This window comes from Pectinophora gossypiella, chromosome 23, assembly GCF_024362695.1.
Source record: "Pectinophora gossypiella chromosome 23, ilPecGoss1.1, whole genome shotgun sequence".
NCBI classification, from domain to species: Eukaryota; Metazoa; Arthropoda; class Insecta; order Lepidoptera; family Gelechiidae; genus Pectinophora; species Pectinophora gossypiella.
In genome coordinates, this window is record NC_065426.1 from 7,950,099 (window position 1) to 7,967,703 (window position 17,605).

At 40.6% G+C, this 17,605-nt stretch overlaps 3 protein-coding genes across 5 annotated transcripts in view; 1 reads left to right on the forward strand and 2 right to left on the reverse strand.

The window, feature by feature from the left end:
• LOC126377543 (uncharacterized) overlaps positions 1 to 17,605 on the reverse strand; it is a 394,831-nt gene that overhangs the window by 195,053 nt on the left and 182,173 nt on the right. The window lies entirely within an intron of this gene.
• On the reverse strand, positions 128 to 1,293 carry LOC126377619 (probable 28S ribosomal protein S16, mitochondrial). The gene is made up of 3 exons (XM_050025463.1): positions 1,116 to 1,293; positions 689 to 848; positions 128 to 286 (listed from the first exon to the last, which is right to left on the reverse strand). Exons 1-3 carry the CDS (start codon positions 1,230 to 1,232, stop codon positions 156 to 158), a joined length of 408 nt encoding a protein of 135 aa, XP_049881420.1. The 5' UTR covers positions 1,233 to 1,293; the 3' UTR covers positions 128 to 155.
• The window catches only part of LOC126377498 (ELKS/Rab6-interacting/CAST family member 1), a 49,100-nt gene continuing 39,582 nt past the window's right edge, over positions 8,088 to 17,605 (forward strand). For both annotated transcript variants that reach the window (XM_050025231.1, XM_050025233.1), the window contains exon 1: positions 8,088 to 8,353. In XM_050025231.1, the coding sequence (XP_049881188.1) occupies positions 8,231 to 8,353 (123 nt within the window). In that variant the 5' untranslated portion in view covers positions 8,088 to 8,230. The remainder of the gene's footprint in view (positions 8,354 to 17,605) is intronic.

Here is a 17,605-nt window from a genome sequence, read left to right on the forward strand (position 1 = left end):
TTCCCACAGCGATTCGAGACTTGCCGCCATAGTAAAAGTTGTAGAAAATAAAAAAACCTTTCCAACAACATATCGCTTAACGTTATTGGTCCATAGGCCAGGGTCCATGTAATTTTGCCGGTCCTCCTTTGATAGCTAAATGTTTTTTATTTATTTTATGAAAGACTTGTTTCAGATTGCTTTGCTTTCTCGGCTTCCTGTTTGGCTAAGAGTTCCATTTCTATCTTTCTGTTTCTCCATGCAGTCATGTAGGTCCTTGGGTGGATTGGGAAGAAACCTGACAAACCTGGACAAAAAATAAAACCTTTTTATTACAGTCAAAATGCTCAATCCTAAAGCCCTTAAAGAATCGCACAGCCCCATGAATATAATAAGCAATGTGTATCATGTTTTGTAATAAAAATTAAAGGATTTAAAAAATAGTGCTGTCCTTTGCTTACTATAGTGCTGTCGTTACATGAGTCATGTCAGAGGCCTTTGGCGGCTCAATAGTAACTCTCACAGCAGGGTTGATGAGGTTGATAATCCACCTCACAACCCACACAATAGAAGAAGAATTGGCCATTAGTGGCTTAAAAATAATGAATGCTTTTATGTTGGACTCAATTCTTTTTTGTTATTTTCAGTCCAGCAATAAAGCTAATTGTTTCACAAATGCAACTTTTATTTTTAGAATGCTTGATCTTACCGAGTAATTCAGCAACAGGAGGAGTGACATGAGCACCTTTGCCAAGCCAATATTTAATCCTTTCGAGGTTCAGTGCTACCAACTTCTCATCAAATGCATTTGGCATCGGGTCGTAGGACCCTAGTTGCTCTATAACTGGCTGAGAATTCAGTCTTTTTCTCTGGAAGATAATTTTAAATAATTAAACAATAGTTTTATTGTTTCAAAAAGTACCATAGCAGCGAAGACTAGGTTATAGCTGAAAAATTGTTCTTATTTACTAAGATTTTTAGGTTAGGTTAGTGTAGTACAATAATAGAATTATTTTTACATAACGAATCTATAAGGAAAGGTTCCAATTACAGTTAATGGCCTAAAGTAGACGTCTAGAATTGCTATTGCAATACGTTTGCTACAGGATAAATTAAATATATCCACTAAAACTTACGTGAGTGACTGAAATATGATAAAACGGCCTATTAGTGCATCCCTGGCGAATCAAGCGTATGGATTTTGCCGCTTTAGCGAAGAATCTGCCTGTGCCACTTGCTGGGGGCAGAGGCATTTTTAAATAATATAATAAAATATGATGAAAACAACTTTCCTCACTATACTTTTGATTTTGAGACTTAACTTTTTTTAGGCGTATCACAATAATGAGCAAAGGCTTCACACATCATACAGCCTTGTCTCTAGTAGCGAGATTTAAGTTATAATTAAATTGATAATTAATTACTTATAGGGTTTTATACACATACTTATACTTAATTTACATAAGTATTTAATGTTTTTCGAAAACAATTATACGGTTTCCCTTCAAGTCGCTGACGTGTATCTTGGTCCTTGATGTTTCAACTTTATTTTTTAAACGAAAACATTAATGTCAAAACTTTTTATACATAAAACAACACAGGCGCAATTTATTGAGCCCAAAAAATTATAAATGGCGCTGTACAGATTTTCCTTCGTTTAATCTTTTCATTTACTAGATAACAGACATACCTAAGCAACTTTGATCTTTGTTTTTGGGTATAAATGATGATCCTTGTTATTACACCCAGGCACAACACATCTGTCACTCATTTTTATTTTGATCAAAATAAGGAGAAGCAATATAGGCAGCAACATAATTATATACGTACGTATCTGATCCAAATATCAAGCAACAATTTTTATATATGCCTCTGCCTATGTAGGTACCCCGAGTTATGAGAAAATAGGCAAGTTTCATGTTAAATCTGGACAGCGCCATCTATATTTTTAAGGGAACGTAGCGTAGAAAGTCCCTCATTGTGTCTTAATAATGCCTTATAAAATGTAAAAAGAAAGTAAGTAGGTAGGTATCTTGTGGTATCTACCTAGGTACCTACTGTCGTGAACCATACATAATCATGTAAAGTCACGAATTATCTGAATTCTGAATCACATTCCAAAACTGAAATGTGTCATAGTTACATGAATACCTATGGGGCAAAATACCCTCAAATGGGCAACATGCCCATAGCTGTCTAAATATAGGGTAAAAAACCTGCGATGTTAGAATATGGGATTAGAATGTTTCATAGTTATATGAATACCAATGGGGCAAAATACCCACAAATGGACAACGTGCCCATAGCTGTCTGAATATAGAGTAAAAAACCCACGATGTTTGAATATGTGATTAGAATGTTTCCTAATTATACACTTCTCATCAAAAAAATCGAAACACTTCCGTTTTCATTGTTTCTGTCCGAATTTAACACAAAAAAGAATTCATACGATGAAAAAAAATACATAAATGTATAGCTGGCAGTTTGGCCATTACAGTAATAAGCGAAAATTCTAAATTCAAAATTAGAATTTCATTTGTTTATCTTATAAACGAAATGAATCACTGTTTTGAGACAAATGTGTGTTTAGGGTTGGAGTACATTTAGCGTTTAAAAACTAAAAATTGGCGCCTATCCTTAAACTTTTTGTTTTTTATTTCAATACTGTGACTTTGGGACGTCTGAAAAAAGGTTTTTTTTCTAAAACGTATGGATACTTCGCCCACAGAAGCCGCCCAAGTTGTGGCATTGCTGGATTCTGGCCTTAGTCAGCGTGTTGTGGCTGCAAGACTGCATCTAAGCCTGTCATCTGTTCATAGAGTCTATAAACGTTATCGGGAGACTGGTTTGTTCACGCGCCGTTCAGGATCTGGCAGGAATCGGGTCACTTCTGAGCGAGATGATCGATTTATTGTAACAACTTCTTTAAGAAATCGACGCCTTAACGCTTTTCAACTGCAGCAGCGGCTTCGTGTTGTACGAAGGGTGGCTGTAAGTGACTCTACAATTAGAAGAAGGTTGAAGGATCGTGGACTGGTACCGCATAAGCCAGCAAATGGGCCGAAATTAACTGCAGACCATCGAAGAGCGCGCCTTAACTTTGCACGTGAGCACCTAAATTGGTCATACCTACAGTGGAGCAAAGTTCTCTTTTCTGATGAGTGTAAAATTATGCTGTATGGTAACGACGGAAGGAACAAGGTCTACAGAAGAGACGGAGAACGCTATGCACAATGCTGCATTGAAGAAAAGGTCAGCTATGGTGGCGGTTCTGTAGGTATGACCAATTTAGGTGCTCACGTGCAAAGTTAAGGCGCGCTCTTCGATGGTCTGCAGTTAATTTCGGCCCATTTGCTGGCTTATGCGGTACCAGTCCACGATCCTTCAACCTTCTTCTAATTGTAGAGTCACTTACAGCCACCCTTCGTACAACACGAAGCCGCTGCTGCAGTTGAAAAGCGTTAAGGCGTCGATTTCTTAAGAAAGTTGTTACAGTAAATCGATCATCTCGCTCAGAAGTGACCCGATTCCTGCCAGATCCTGAACGGCGCGTGAACAAACCAGTCTCCCGATAACGTTTATAGACTCTATGAACAGATGACAGGCTTAGATGCAGTCTTGCAGCCACAACACGCTGACTAAGGCCAGAATCCAGCAATGCCACAACTTGGGCGGCTTCTGTGGGCGAAGTATCCATACGTTTTAGAAAAAAAACCTTTTTTCAGACGTCCCAAAGTCACAGTATTGAAATAAAAAACAAAAAGTTTAAGGATAGGCGCCAATTTTTAGTTTTTAAACGCTAAATGTACTCCAACCCTAAACACACATTTGTCTCAAAACAGTGATTCATTTCGTTTATAAGATAAACAAATGAAATTCTAATTTTGAATTTAGAATTTTCGCTTATTACTGTAATGGCCAAACTGCCAGCTATACATTTATGTATTTTTTTTTCATCGTATGAATTCTTTTTTGTGTTAAATTCGGACAGAAACAATGAAAACGGAAGTGTTTCGATTTTTTTGATGAGAAGTGTATTATTACCTATGGGGCAAAATACCCACAAATGGACAACGTGCCCATAGCTGTCTGAATATAGAGTAAAAAACCCACGATGTCTGAATATGGGGTGAAACCCCGCGAATGGCCTCCAAACCGCCCCTTACAGCCATCCCTGTCCACCTGATTGCCTTGATAAATCCATCTGATTACCTGGTAAATCACCACAACGATATCACCTACTGCAATGTTTTACTGTTTGTTTTACTGTTTACTGACTGTTGTTCTCTTTATCGATTTGTATCGGATAATACAAATATAGCATAACTGATATCTAAGTAATTAGGACAAATATATAAGTATTATAAGACTTAACTGAATATTCTTCCTGCGCATCGACAGGAAGTCTGATAAAACTGTTGTTGATTGTTATACCTGAAAACACACTGTTTCTTCTCTAATCTGTTTCTGAATAATCTGAATATTCACTGACCTCTGTTCTCTCCCCTCAATGCAACCTCACCCGCTCCCTTTGTCGACCTATACCAAACAATACAAATACCTATAGCATAACCGATATCTAAGTAATTAGGAAAATATATAATATCATAAGACCCAATCGAACACTCTTCCTGCGCATCGACAGGAAGCCTGGTAAAACTGTTGTTGACTGTTATATCCGAAAACACACTGTTACTTCTGCTCTGATCTGTTTCTGATTAATCTGAATGTTCACTGATTTCTGTTCTCTGTTCTAATGCACTTTCATTTGTTCTCTGAAAATTATTTAGTTTTTTCGTACTGACAGCCCGCCAAAAGCATCAACTTTTTTCTGGCCAGTATTGTTATGACATACATAACCTACAAATCGATTACTCACTCGAGTAAAAATAAAATCGATATGATGTATTTTAATATCATTATGAATTTGATTATTTAAATTCGAGAACTGATTACAGTTCGAGACACCTACCTATCCATTTACATTTTGTATCCTGAATTTCATACAATGAATTTACTTTGATAAGACTTCTGCGGAGTGCGATATTGAGGAGCTCCGAGGGGCAGCGGTTAATGAGCTCGGTCTGTGATTGTTGAAGTTAAGCAACTTTCGCAAAGGCCGGTCATAGGATGGGTGACCACAAAAAAAAGAAGTTTTCATCTTGAGCTCCTCCGTGCTTCGGAAGGCACGTTAAGCCGTTGGTCCCGGCTGAATTAGCAGGCGTTAATAACCATCAATCCGCACTGGGCCCGCATGATGGTTTAAGGCCCGATCTCCCTATCCATCCATAGGGTAGGTCCGTGCCCCAGCAGTGGGGACGTTAATGGGCTGGTGATGATGAGACTTCTGCGGAAAACAATAAGGTCAAAAATAGCTCGGTAAATTAGGACGTACTTAAAGCTAGTATAAAATACTGCCACTTTAAACGCGGTACAATCGTTGGCGTCAGTTTTACGAGGCGTGTGTTGAGCGTTTCTTCGCTTTTCATTCATCGTTGTGAGTAGTGCCTCAGTAGTGGTATAGGCATGGGAACTGAAGTGGATAAATAGTCGATAGATTCTTTGAGCCATTAACTTCTTAGAGTATTCTAAACACCTGTATTCTAAAATGTTAACTCCAACCTTCCTCGACCCCATACTCGCTTGACGCGACCTTTGGGCCGGGTTTCCACTGACGCGGAGATGGGCGGTGAAGAGCGGAGATGAGCGGATTTGACCAATCACAGCGTTCGAGAGGGCGAAAAACGAAGACGCTCTGTCACTCTCTCCCTCGTTTGTCATTGGTCGATTCCTGTACATCTCCGTTCAGCTCCGCACAGCTTCGCGTCAATGGAAACGCAGCCTTAGGTATCCCTCGAACTTGGTATTCTTAAACGGGACCTCAACCTTAACTCGAGTTTACTCCAGTGCATGACGTTAATTTCATATTATTATGTTGGCAGTATGATATGCTCGACTCCAGTGAAGTCCTCAAGTCGAGGACGCACCTAAATGCCCTTACCAGGTCCATGTTGATAACTATAATACTTACTTCTGTATTTTTGAAACACTACATTTTGTACGAACACTTGGTCGCAATAAAACATTTCTATTTCTAAATGTCAACTTAAAATGAGAGGCCGACTCGAGTGGAGAAATACGGGTGTACCTAAGTCCAAACCTAAGGTCGACAAGGACCTTCTCTAACTCGGATGATATTGACAGCAGGGCTTGTGTGCATCATGTCCATAATATGTACTTATAAGTATATTAGGTAACCAGATTAACTGCCCTTTTTCTTAACGTGACTTATTGTAGATTTACCGCATATGGCATTAACTACTTCATCGCGGATCGCTTTAGAACCCTGAGGGCTCTCACGGGTACAAAAATTTGCCCAGTTGGGCGCGAACCTCGGCTCAGGGCGTCGTCTGAGGGGTTAATATTTGAAAGAATTAATCGACCCTAGTGGGCTGATAGCGGTAAGCGCTGAATGAAGAAAATCGTCGACTACACTGCGCTGGTGGGGTCGGTATCAACTCACACAAACCCTTAAATCCTACCAGAGTGGATAAACTTGAAATTTACCAAGTTATAGTTTACTTATTCTACTTAAGTATATAAAAAAATAGTTGTTCTGTGATAACTTGTGTCTACCCCGTATTGATTACGGGCTTGTATTTATGTTTTACGTGGCAATAATTAGTTTATCTATGGTATATGTATTGTATCCGTGGTAGTGCAGTTGGAAAAATGCTTGACTCCCACTCTGAGCTTGCAGGTTCGAAACCGACGGGCCTAAACTTACGATTTTCGGATTTGATTTCGAATTCATATTTGGATCGTAAATGATTATCACGTGCTCAGCGATGAAGGAAAATATCGCGAGGAAACCCAAATTTTCGAATTGCGCTTCGGAGGTATGTAACCTATCGTGTATTGGGCTGGTTTCCCTTCGTGGGTCGAAGGGCTTGAAGCTCACTCAGGCCATAGGTATTAATGCTTACCTAAGTATTTAGTTTACGCATTCCAAAAACAAATTCGGATCTATCGGCCCACAACGGGATACGAATCTCAGAGCTTAGAATGCAAGCCGCGCTTACTGAGTAATCACACTTCCTACGAAATAATAATAACCATAAAACTACCCACAACTTCCTGAAATATATCGAAATGTCGTCATCTTCACAGCACTACGACTCTTCCCGATTTCTAGTTGCGTCTGACCGACATCGCGTCGACCTTACGACGAAAAGAGACAGTCTTATGTCAATCCCACTCGCTAGAACAGGACGCGAGACGTAAGTGGGTCATGGGATAAGAGGCATCTTGGTAACATTTCAGCAAGCGCTTCAGCGCTGAAATTCAGCAGGGGACACGATAGCTGCTATAAATAGAACGGCTAAGGGTGCAAACTTGTAATTAATGGGGAGGCTTCGCGGGTCCCCTTCTTCCCCTTCTGTGTGAATTTTAGAATGTGTTTTAGAAGGTTTTATATTTTTGAGGTGGTTATTATGTCGGTAAGTAGGTATTAATGTATTTTTCGTTCGCGACTAAGCAAACGTTTAAATCTTGTAGACTTGATCTTGCAAGACAAAGTATGTCTTTAAAAACCATTGTTTGTTATTAATTAAAAACTGAATCTTGGAAAAATTTTACACAGTTAAATTTCAGCACCGTGTCGGATTAATGAAGGGAACGTTCAGGATCAATCGTAAGCGCTACACCGCTTTATTGCTCGTGTGCGCATGCGTGGAGCGCGGATCGATGCGTCCGGCGGCGGGCGGCTCAGTGGTCCCGCGTCCGCACGGCCGATCGGTGCAACATGCCTCGCCACTGACGCGGGAAACGAGCCAAGCTGTATCTACGCGAGTACGCGGGCGAGGAGGAGCGGCCGTCGTGCCGGGAGGAGTGGCGGCGGCAGGAGTGGTCGGGCGGTCGCGGCCGCCTGCCGCAGGTGGACCGCAGCCCGTCGCGGCGCAGCCCCTACCTCGCGCGCGATGACGAGCCCTCGCCCGCGCCCGACGAGCGCGGCCGCTCCGCCTCCGCCGGCGCGCACCACCGCGCGCGGCCGCGGCCCCTGCGCTACCAGTCGCTGGAGCGCGACTACGACCGCTCGTACGCGCCGCCGCCCCCCGAGGATGACTACTACCGCCGCGACCCTCCTCCGCTATTCCTCGGAGAGCTCCAGTCCCAGAACTCCGACCTGCAGCGGGAGCTGGGCAACCTCAAGAAGGAGCTCGAACTGACCAACCAGAAACTGGGCTCCAGCATGCATAGCATAAAGACCTTCTGGAGCCCAGAGTTGAAGAAGGAGCGGGCACTTAGGAAAGAGGAGAGCGCAAAGTACAGCCTCATTAATGACCAACTTAAACTGCTCAATCAGGAAAACCAGGTCAGTGACATCCACATACGTTTCTATATAGGTCATGCTCAGCCCACCTTGTTTTCAATACCAATTTTTTACCCTTGGATTCTTGACTGAAATGTATTGAATACTGCAGGGTATTGAGTAGACCGAAGTAGTCCAAAAACTTTATCAAACATCTTCAATGTAATGGACAATTATATTAAGCGCTCAAATTGGAGCTGCCCTTCTGCGCAGACGACTGGCGTATCGGACGGGGTCATCTTTATATCTTGTCTGAAACGAGCAATTACTTTTGTCATCTGCAAAGCGGGTTGGCCCATTTTTGTGTTTCTCATTTTTTGATAGATTTGGTTTGAAGAAAATCTCTAAGCATTTAAATGTAAGCACTTTTTCCTTCAGGATCTGTTCTGTCCGCAGCACTTTTCTTTCTTCACATACATAACCTGCTAGTGCCCGGTACCTTTGGGTATGCAGTTGTGGAACATGTCCACTTCACGGGATAAAAGGGATGGAATCTTATCTAGTCGAGAGACCATGGTAGACAGGTTGGACATGTCACTCGGGGCTGGTTCCGATTGGGGCGATGACAATCTGATCAGGTTCAACGCTACCGAAACGCAGGCGTGTTTATTTACCGCTGAACGGAGTCCAAGAACTAACTCTGACTTTTCGAAATGTACCCGTTATCTTGATCTTGAGCTACTTGATATGAAAATTTCATCAAATCTGAACTTTGGACACTACATTGCGTCCATGACCAAAACTGCAGCCAAAAAACATGGTATCCTCTCCAAGGTTAGGCAATATTTTATACCGGAAAGCTCCTAAAACTTTATCAAGCACACGATCGATCGATGGAATACTGCTGCCATCTTTCGGATGGATCTGCCAAGTACAAGCTTGCTGTTCTGGACCCTGCGGAGAAACGTACCAAAAAGCTCATCAATGATCCTGCTCTATAGTTGAGGTAAAGCTGCAAAGCCTCGAGCACTGGCAGTGGTTGCTTGCTAATAGATATTTTAACGATTACTTTTCAGCGAGTATGCGTTGGAATTACACGAATTCATTCTGTCCTCCCCCTTCCATCTCGCGCAACTAGACGTGGGCTGGGATACCACCCTCGTCTGTTTAGGTCTGTGAGTCTCTGAGTCTGTTTACCAAAAATAAAACCTGGGTCTCTGTAAGGCAAGATAAGCATGTCATCATTTTTATTGATCACAAATAAAAAGAAGAAAAAATAAGACTGCAAATATTCTCATTAGTTATTGATCTGACCCTATTAAATCCCATGAGGTCACATATAATCCTAACGTCATGCATCAGCCCGTGAAATTGGGGTAAGCACCTCTGGCTATATTGTGATAACATATTGTATAGTAGGACCTACATAAGCTTATGTTCTTATACATACATAAGTACAGGATGTTAGTGACTACGGAGACATTGAATACTGAGAGGGATGATTCAGATCAATTCATGAAAATTTTTGGGCACTTACTTGCAATGTGCGCAATATGCGCAAATGACAAATTGCAATATTGCTGTTTCAGATGAATTGTTCGATGTGGCCTTTTTAACCCCCCTGGTATCTTTGAGCCGCCAAAGACATGGTTCATTTGACGACTACGTACCTACCTACGTACCTACCTACGTACCTACCTACGTACCTACGTATCTTCAACAAGATGTACCTAGAACGCTATAAAACGGCCTTCTGAAGCAAAGAAGTAGCCAAACCCTCAATTCTTTGACATCTTCGTCAAAAAGTACCAGGTGACCCAGAATCGTGAACTTAAGGCCTAAGGCCTTATTAGACTACCCGATGCATCGGGCCCGGTGGATCGGGTGTAAGTATAAAATCTATGGCGTAATCATGTGCGCTTACGCGATGTGCTATTGTTATTACTCTGCTCAATCCCGACGAATCGAACCTAATCCATCGGGTGTAATAACGCCTTTAGCGCTCGAACCACAAGACCACAGACGCTGTTACATAATAATAGTTACCTACTATAGTAGGCTCTATAACCAAGTAGCTTTTGCGGTCAATAACCTATACAAATAAGCAGACAAAAACGAAATAGGCTCAGACTTTGAACTTATGCCAGATATGGATTTGGCACAACGTTTTCATAAATAACGAGACTGACTGAATACCATTAAGATCTCTGTTCTGTTCCTTATTATAACCTAAGTAGGTGATACTCAATAACAAAGTGCCTAGAGAAGTTGATTAGGTACGATAAGGTGCAAAAGAACTCCAATCAGTTTCTTGCAAAGTAATAAATTAACTGGTTGTACTTAACACCTTCTGGTTACATGTCGTTTCTGTAATATACCAAAAACACCTATTAAAACATAAATTTTAGAGGTATAATTATGGCAACTAATGGTTCATAATTTCACCACTGTTTACAAATAATTCGCTAGGCTCAGTGACTGCACTTTTGCTCTTTCATTGTACCTATTTATTTGTAAGTTATTGGCCCTGATTCCTGCAAACACATCCTAATTTTATTTTAAGTTATACCCTTCATTTTCTTATGCGCCGAAAAAGATAGGGACTGATTGACAACGGTTACGATGTCACTAATAGCATGTATTAAGCAGTGTCAAATTCGGACAGTAATTGGATGGGTGACCGTTTAGTAGTTTTTACTGAGAAAGAAATGTGATGAGTAAGGATTTGGATGGGTTTGGCAAGGACGACCCAATAAAGTGTGTGTGGGTTGTGTGAAGAAGGATAATGTGTGTGTATACTGAGATGTGGAATGACAGAGATGAGTGGAAGAACACATGTTATGCCGACCCCACTTAGAGTGCAGGATAAGACCTGGACAGGAGGATGATGTTGCTTTAGGTGATGTATTCCTTGTTTTATGGTGATGGACCCTCCCCCCCAAGCGACAGGTTGGGTCATTGGTGGCCACTGCAATTCTCTAACAAAAAAAACTAAACATCTAAGAAAAAAAATAAACTAACTAGATGAACTGAAATTTTATCTAATTCTCTACGGAGGTCGTCTGCTGCCTGATAATCCCGCCTACATAAAAGCTGGATCCGCTCCAGGTCTCCAGATAATTAAAACCTGAATAAACCTTTTTTTTGTAGATTTATAGATCTCATACAATCACAGGTGCCGAATAAGAACCAGGCAGTTCTTCTAATCGCTTCCAGTCCAGGATAGAAGCAATTAACATTCATGGGGCACAACAGGTGTGCTGTGCACCTAAACTGGCTCCCCGCCAAAACGTTACTAATGGCGGAAAATCGTGCAAACTGCAAACGACCGTAACACATCATAAACTACAAAGCTTGAAATCGCTTGCAAATTGCTGCAGGTGTAACTTAATCATTCGAATGTCGTAGGTAAATGGTAATAGGGTGTGAGTCTAGCCAAAATGTTTTACGCTTTTAACATAACGTAAGCTCACGACCATATCCCGATTGGAGTAGCCAGAAGTACATTCATCATAAGATGAACTAAGCACCGACACCTCACCGAGTTTTCTGTTACACCAACGTGATAGGTGGTGAGCCGTATCGCCGTCTATGATGGCCGAGCTAAATCTCTTAATCTCTTTATCTTAATCTTAATCTCTTTTTTTTGATCTTAGAATGATTTTAGACAACACAGTGTTGTAACTGTGTAGGGCGGTGAAGCCGCAGGGAGGGAGCGTTAGAATGGAAACGTTATTTCACATGATTACATGGATTTATTTTGATTGTATCTAATAGCGACAGAAAATTAATGTGGCACGTCGAGTGCAATTGACAAAGGAGAGAGAGGAATGTCACTTGACATTGACATTACCTGTTAGTGTTGCATGACGTAAAAATATGACACAGAGAATTACCACCTTTATATTCGAATTAGAGAATAATAGCCTTCAGCGACGCGCATCTACGTCGTCCTTCATTACTCTTCTGTCACTTTCTTTTTCATACTTCTCGCTCTTCCACTCTTGTTCAAACGAATACCTACTTCTTCACTCATAATCTTTTCCCTTTGACACACGTATCTTGCATCTGTTTCACATACTTGTCTCTGTCTTACTCGTTCATCGTATATTGGTGCAGATTCCAATACAGTACGCACCATCTAATTTTATTTTAAGTTATACCTGTCATTTTCTTATCCGCCGAAAAGGAAAGGGACGGGTAATCGACAGGCATAAAATCCATAAAATTTATAGAACACGTCAATTTTAGACAGAAATTTAAAAACTCTTCCAAAATTTTATATTGGCCAGAATTAAAATGACAGCACACGTCGAACAGATTGCATACGAGCTAGATGTCTATTTTATTCGCCCGGGTTATTTTTTCATTATAAAATTAACAGTTGTCAATTATCCGGCCCAATTTTCGGGTATAAGAAATTGCCAGGTATAACTTAAAATAATTTTAAGAGGTGTCTGCAGGAATCGGGGCCACTATCTCGATATTTTACCTAAACTTTCATACATCCTACACGTATGATAAATTAATAACTCATTCGTGCAAGACCGGTATCGGGTTTCGAACCGGGGATAAAATATATCGAGAGAGACTAAGTATATAATTTATAGAGCGACAAGCATATGTGTTTTAAACACACGAGGGCTTAGGTAAGTTGCAAACGACCATGACAATTCACAGTAGCAGTGATAAAAAATGAGATTGCCATAATCACCTTATGTTAATAAGCAATTCAAGGATTCAGGATGAAGCTCATTAGCTTTCTACAAATGCAGCCTCAGATTCTATAAAAATGCGCGTTATGGTGTCTCCGGATAATTAAGAGCTGAAAAAAGCTGCTGAGATGTTTGTCCGCTAGATATTTTTGCTTGTAGATTTATAGAGCCGTGGTCCGCGGAGGTCCATGTTTCTCTATGGCCGTGGTAGCCCAGTTGGTAGAACGCTTGCCTCACACTTTGAGGTCGCAGGTTCGAATCCAGCACCAGCATAAACCAATGATTGTCAAGTTTGTTTTCGAATTAATGTTTGGATCATAAATAATTAACACGTGCGGTGAAGGAAAACGTCGTGAGGAAACACACATTCCCAATAAATTTAATGTATTTTCGGAGGTATGTGACCTAACCTGTATTGAGCTGGGTTTCCCTTCGCGGGTTGGAAGGTCAGACAGGCAGTCGCTTCTGCAAAAAACGGGACCAGTCAAATCTTCAGGTTAGCTGTGAAAAACGGGATAATGCTCGGGGGATGATACATTTTATCACTGTCACTGTCGATTGTCATAATCGCTTGCCAAGTAGCTAGCCCCTTTGCCCTTAATCGGAACTAACGCCGGATCCTATGAAAACGTCACTTTTGACAGTTGTTATAAATGGAGAATGTATGGAGATGGTGCTCACTAGCGCCCTCCTGTCAATGTCATTCAAGTGATACATTTTTTTTGACGTGACTTATTGTAGATTTGCCGCAGATGGCATTAACTACTTGGCCGGACAAAGCAAGTGACACAAGATTCTTGTCACTCCAGCGGGCTTAGTACCGTAAGCACGCGACTCTTTCTCGCCGCGACAGAGATCATCTGTCTCTTTCTGTGCAGTACTGTGAGAGAGTGACGGGTGATATATGTCGAGAAAGAGTCGCGCCCTTACGGTGCTAAGCCCGCAGGTATATCTTAGGATTTTATACGATGTTCAAATGTTACGTGATTATGTTAATGTCGTTCATTTCACTCTCAAAAACTCCGGTCAAGTAGTTAATGCCATCTGCGGCAAATCTACAATAAGTCAAGTCTAGAAAAAATTACGAAAGCGAAACATTAGCCCTCAGAAACGCTGACACACTGTGAAAAACCCAGATTTCGTGTTTTGTTAAACACATAAAATTGAGTCAGTGACTGAGTCAGTTAGTGGGTAGCCTTTTACGTGGATTATTCACCCCTACTTTTCAAGAATAGGGTAGTTCCTAGGTCAAAGATAAATTATGAAATTCTCATTACTAAATAAAGACAGATCTAAAACTGACGAAAAACGTTTTCTTTTTTCTATTTAACTTATTTATGAGGCAATTATATGCCTCTTACACAAAATGCTTCAGGATTAGGTGAGGCAACCCTATAATTTTAGAAAGCGTTCATACAGTCTTCTATCGTGTGGATTGTGAGGTGGATTACTAACCTCATCAACCTTGGTGTCAGGGTTATTATTGAGCCGCCAAAGTCCCCTGACATGGTTCATGTAATGACTACGTACTTATATCAGTAAGTAGTCCGAGACCAACGGCTTAACGTGCCTTCTGAAGCACGGATCATCTTACTTTCAGACAATCGATTCAATTCAAATAGAAGAGAAAGAAGTTTCTTGGTTTTCTGTTTTCATTGTGTATAATTTTAAGTTTTTGTTGTAGTGCCCTTAACCTCTACTCTACTTTTAAGACCGCTGTAAAATCATCAGGAATGCAATAAATATCGTATCTTATATATTTTTTAACTCATTAGTACAAGTTCGGTAGGTACCTTACCGAGGATCGAACCAGCACTTCCCGCTTGAGAGGCAAACAGGTGAACTACGCTGGTAACGGTGGCTATCTAGAAAATTCACCCACTAATATTTTATTTTAAGAAATTTATATCCTCCTACAACTTAAGAGAACTGATAAGGAGTGGGCTGAATAAAAGAAAATTGAAGAATAAAAGTAAAAATATTCGGCTCTTTATAAGATAAGTCAATGTGGTGAAGACCGTCTGGGCTAAAAGACCGTATATTGCCAATAACTTCTAAATTGGAATAACTAGCGCCTTACGTCTCTGTCGATAAAACAGTTCCTAAAGAGCCAGTCCGAACTAAAAACCGTACATGGCGCTAGTATGATTAGTTTGGAAAATATCGGTCCTGCAATTTTTTTACCATTTCGCGCTTCAGAATGCAGGGACCAATGGCGGATTTTTGATCAAAAAAAGTGGTAAATCGAAGGATTTTCAGAAGTTTTTCTGATCACTTAGGTTATTTATTGATCCATTAATGTATTCGTTAAACATAATGCAGGAATATAGCTTTTATTTAGAATTTATACCCGTGTGAAATTTTAAATTAGAAAATATAATAGTTGGGAAGACCGTCTACATTAGGAGAGGGAAGTCCGTCATATGCCGATCTTGCCTCAATCCAGATATTGTCAACTATTACAGCAGCGCGTATTTTATGCAAGAGTAGTAAGATAGTATTTTGTGTCCCATTCTGTTAATATTTTGTGTTTGTGTGTGTTCACATTATAAATCTTACTGACTTATACCTAATATTAAGTAATATGTGTATGACACATAGTCTACCACCAGACAATCAAGACGCTTTTAGTGACACCTCATTTGTTTAACTCTGATAAGTGCTTTAGGGGTTAGGAGGGAACAAACGTGTATACGCACATACATACATACGTAGCGCATAACCCTCCTTCTGCTTCACTGCGGTCGGGTAAACAATATGATGAAATGTTTACAACCACTGTCACCAAAGACATGCCGGTCTTGCCTTGTTTTATAAAAATAATCATTATCTGTGTAATGAAAGCCTTATTCATAAATCAGCAAAGTACGTATCAGAATGGCATTGTGGGTTCACCGCCTGAAAGTATTTTCATACGTCTAGGTCTACGATTTCTTACTAATAATGCGTTTTTTCTTTTGTGGACGGACTTGCCTCATACTGCATTGGAAGACCGTCTACTTGACATGTTTTAAAAAAATGATTGTGTATCAAAAGATTACGGCGCTTTGGCGCTTATATTTAGAATTATAAACATAGCCAAGTAAATTCTCAGACAGTTAATCCCATGCATTCATATCTTCTAAATAATCACTAACTTTATAATAACCTTTTTTGTTAAGTGTCTGTTTAACTACTGTCTTAAAACAGTAGAAAGGCAAATTCTGAATGTCAATGGGAATCTTATTGTAAAAATGTATACATTGCCCCTTAAAAGAATCTATGATCCGAATATGATGAATTCGAAAACAAATTCGAGAATCATTGGTTTTCGCCTGTGGTGGATTCGAACCTGCGACCTCAAAGAGAGAGGCAAGGGTTCTACCAACTGGGTTACCGCGGCTCCTCTCCTTCCTCTTCTATCTGTATTGCGCCTAAAATAATAATGGATATTTATAAACCGCATACGAATTTATAATCAAAACAAAGTGAAAGAACTCGGATGGCGAAGACAACGCATCTAAAAACGACTATGAGTCACTCGTATAGAAATAGAATCGCCTAGCCGTGTACAATACTAGTTTTATAGTAAATTAATGTATTAATTGCATCTTCGCTGGAGTGGAAGCGGATAAAAAAGAGATAGCGTTCAGCTGTTTATCTTTCCGCATTATGTCGTAAATAAGTATTATATGCAAATGGAATTCTATAGTCTCTGCTTACCCCGGTGGGAAATAGGCGTGAGTTTATGTATGTAAGTATTATATCGCGTAAAGGGTCTTCTCTTCTATCGTGTGGGTTGATGAGGTGGGTAATACACCTCACAACCCACACGATAGAAGAAAATACCCTTTACGCGATATAATAGTAGCTTTAGCTGGTGTCAGGGTTATTATTGAGCCGCCAAAGACCTCCGACACGACGCATGTAACGACTACGTACTTACATCAGTATCTAAGTAGTAACCGGGACCAACGCGCAACGGCTTAACGTGCCTTCTGAAGCAGGGACTGTCTTACTTTCGGACAACCGGGTGATCAGCCTGCAATGTCCTAACCAAACCAGGATTACAAAGTGATTTTTGTGATCATCGTCATCAATTTAAGAGCCACGCTCTTGTCGGTGCAGCATTTTCCATGCTACTTGTTTAGGGAAAAATAGGGCAGTGGTTTCTCTCTTGCCTTCTGCCCCGCAGTACTCTGTCTTACGCAAGTGGGATGGCGCCCAGAGTAGTCTATTACAAAGCCGTACTAGGACTCCTGTCCTCCGCCTCTGAACAGTACTGACAGTTACTGCAGCTCTGTCAGGTTCCAGGTTAAAATCCCTGTGACTTGCCCCTTCCGATTTTTGTGATATGTCCCCAATATTCGAACCCGGGACTTCCGGATCGTGAGCGCGACGCAACCACTGGACCACGGAGGCCGTTATTATGTAGGTATGTTAACTGTATTCAGTGATACTTGATAGTTTTCATTGGACCGTAATGTTGGTAATTAATATAAGTAATCTTGTTTTATTTAATAATCGGGGTGGAACAATCGACACAGTTTCGATAGATAACTCTGTAGAATTAAGTACCTGTCTGACCTTCCAAGTTTAGACACATAATATACTGGTTAGG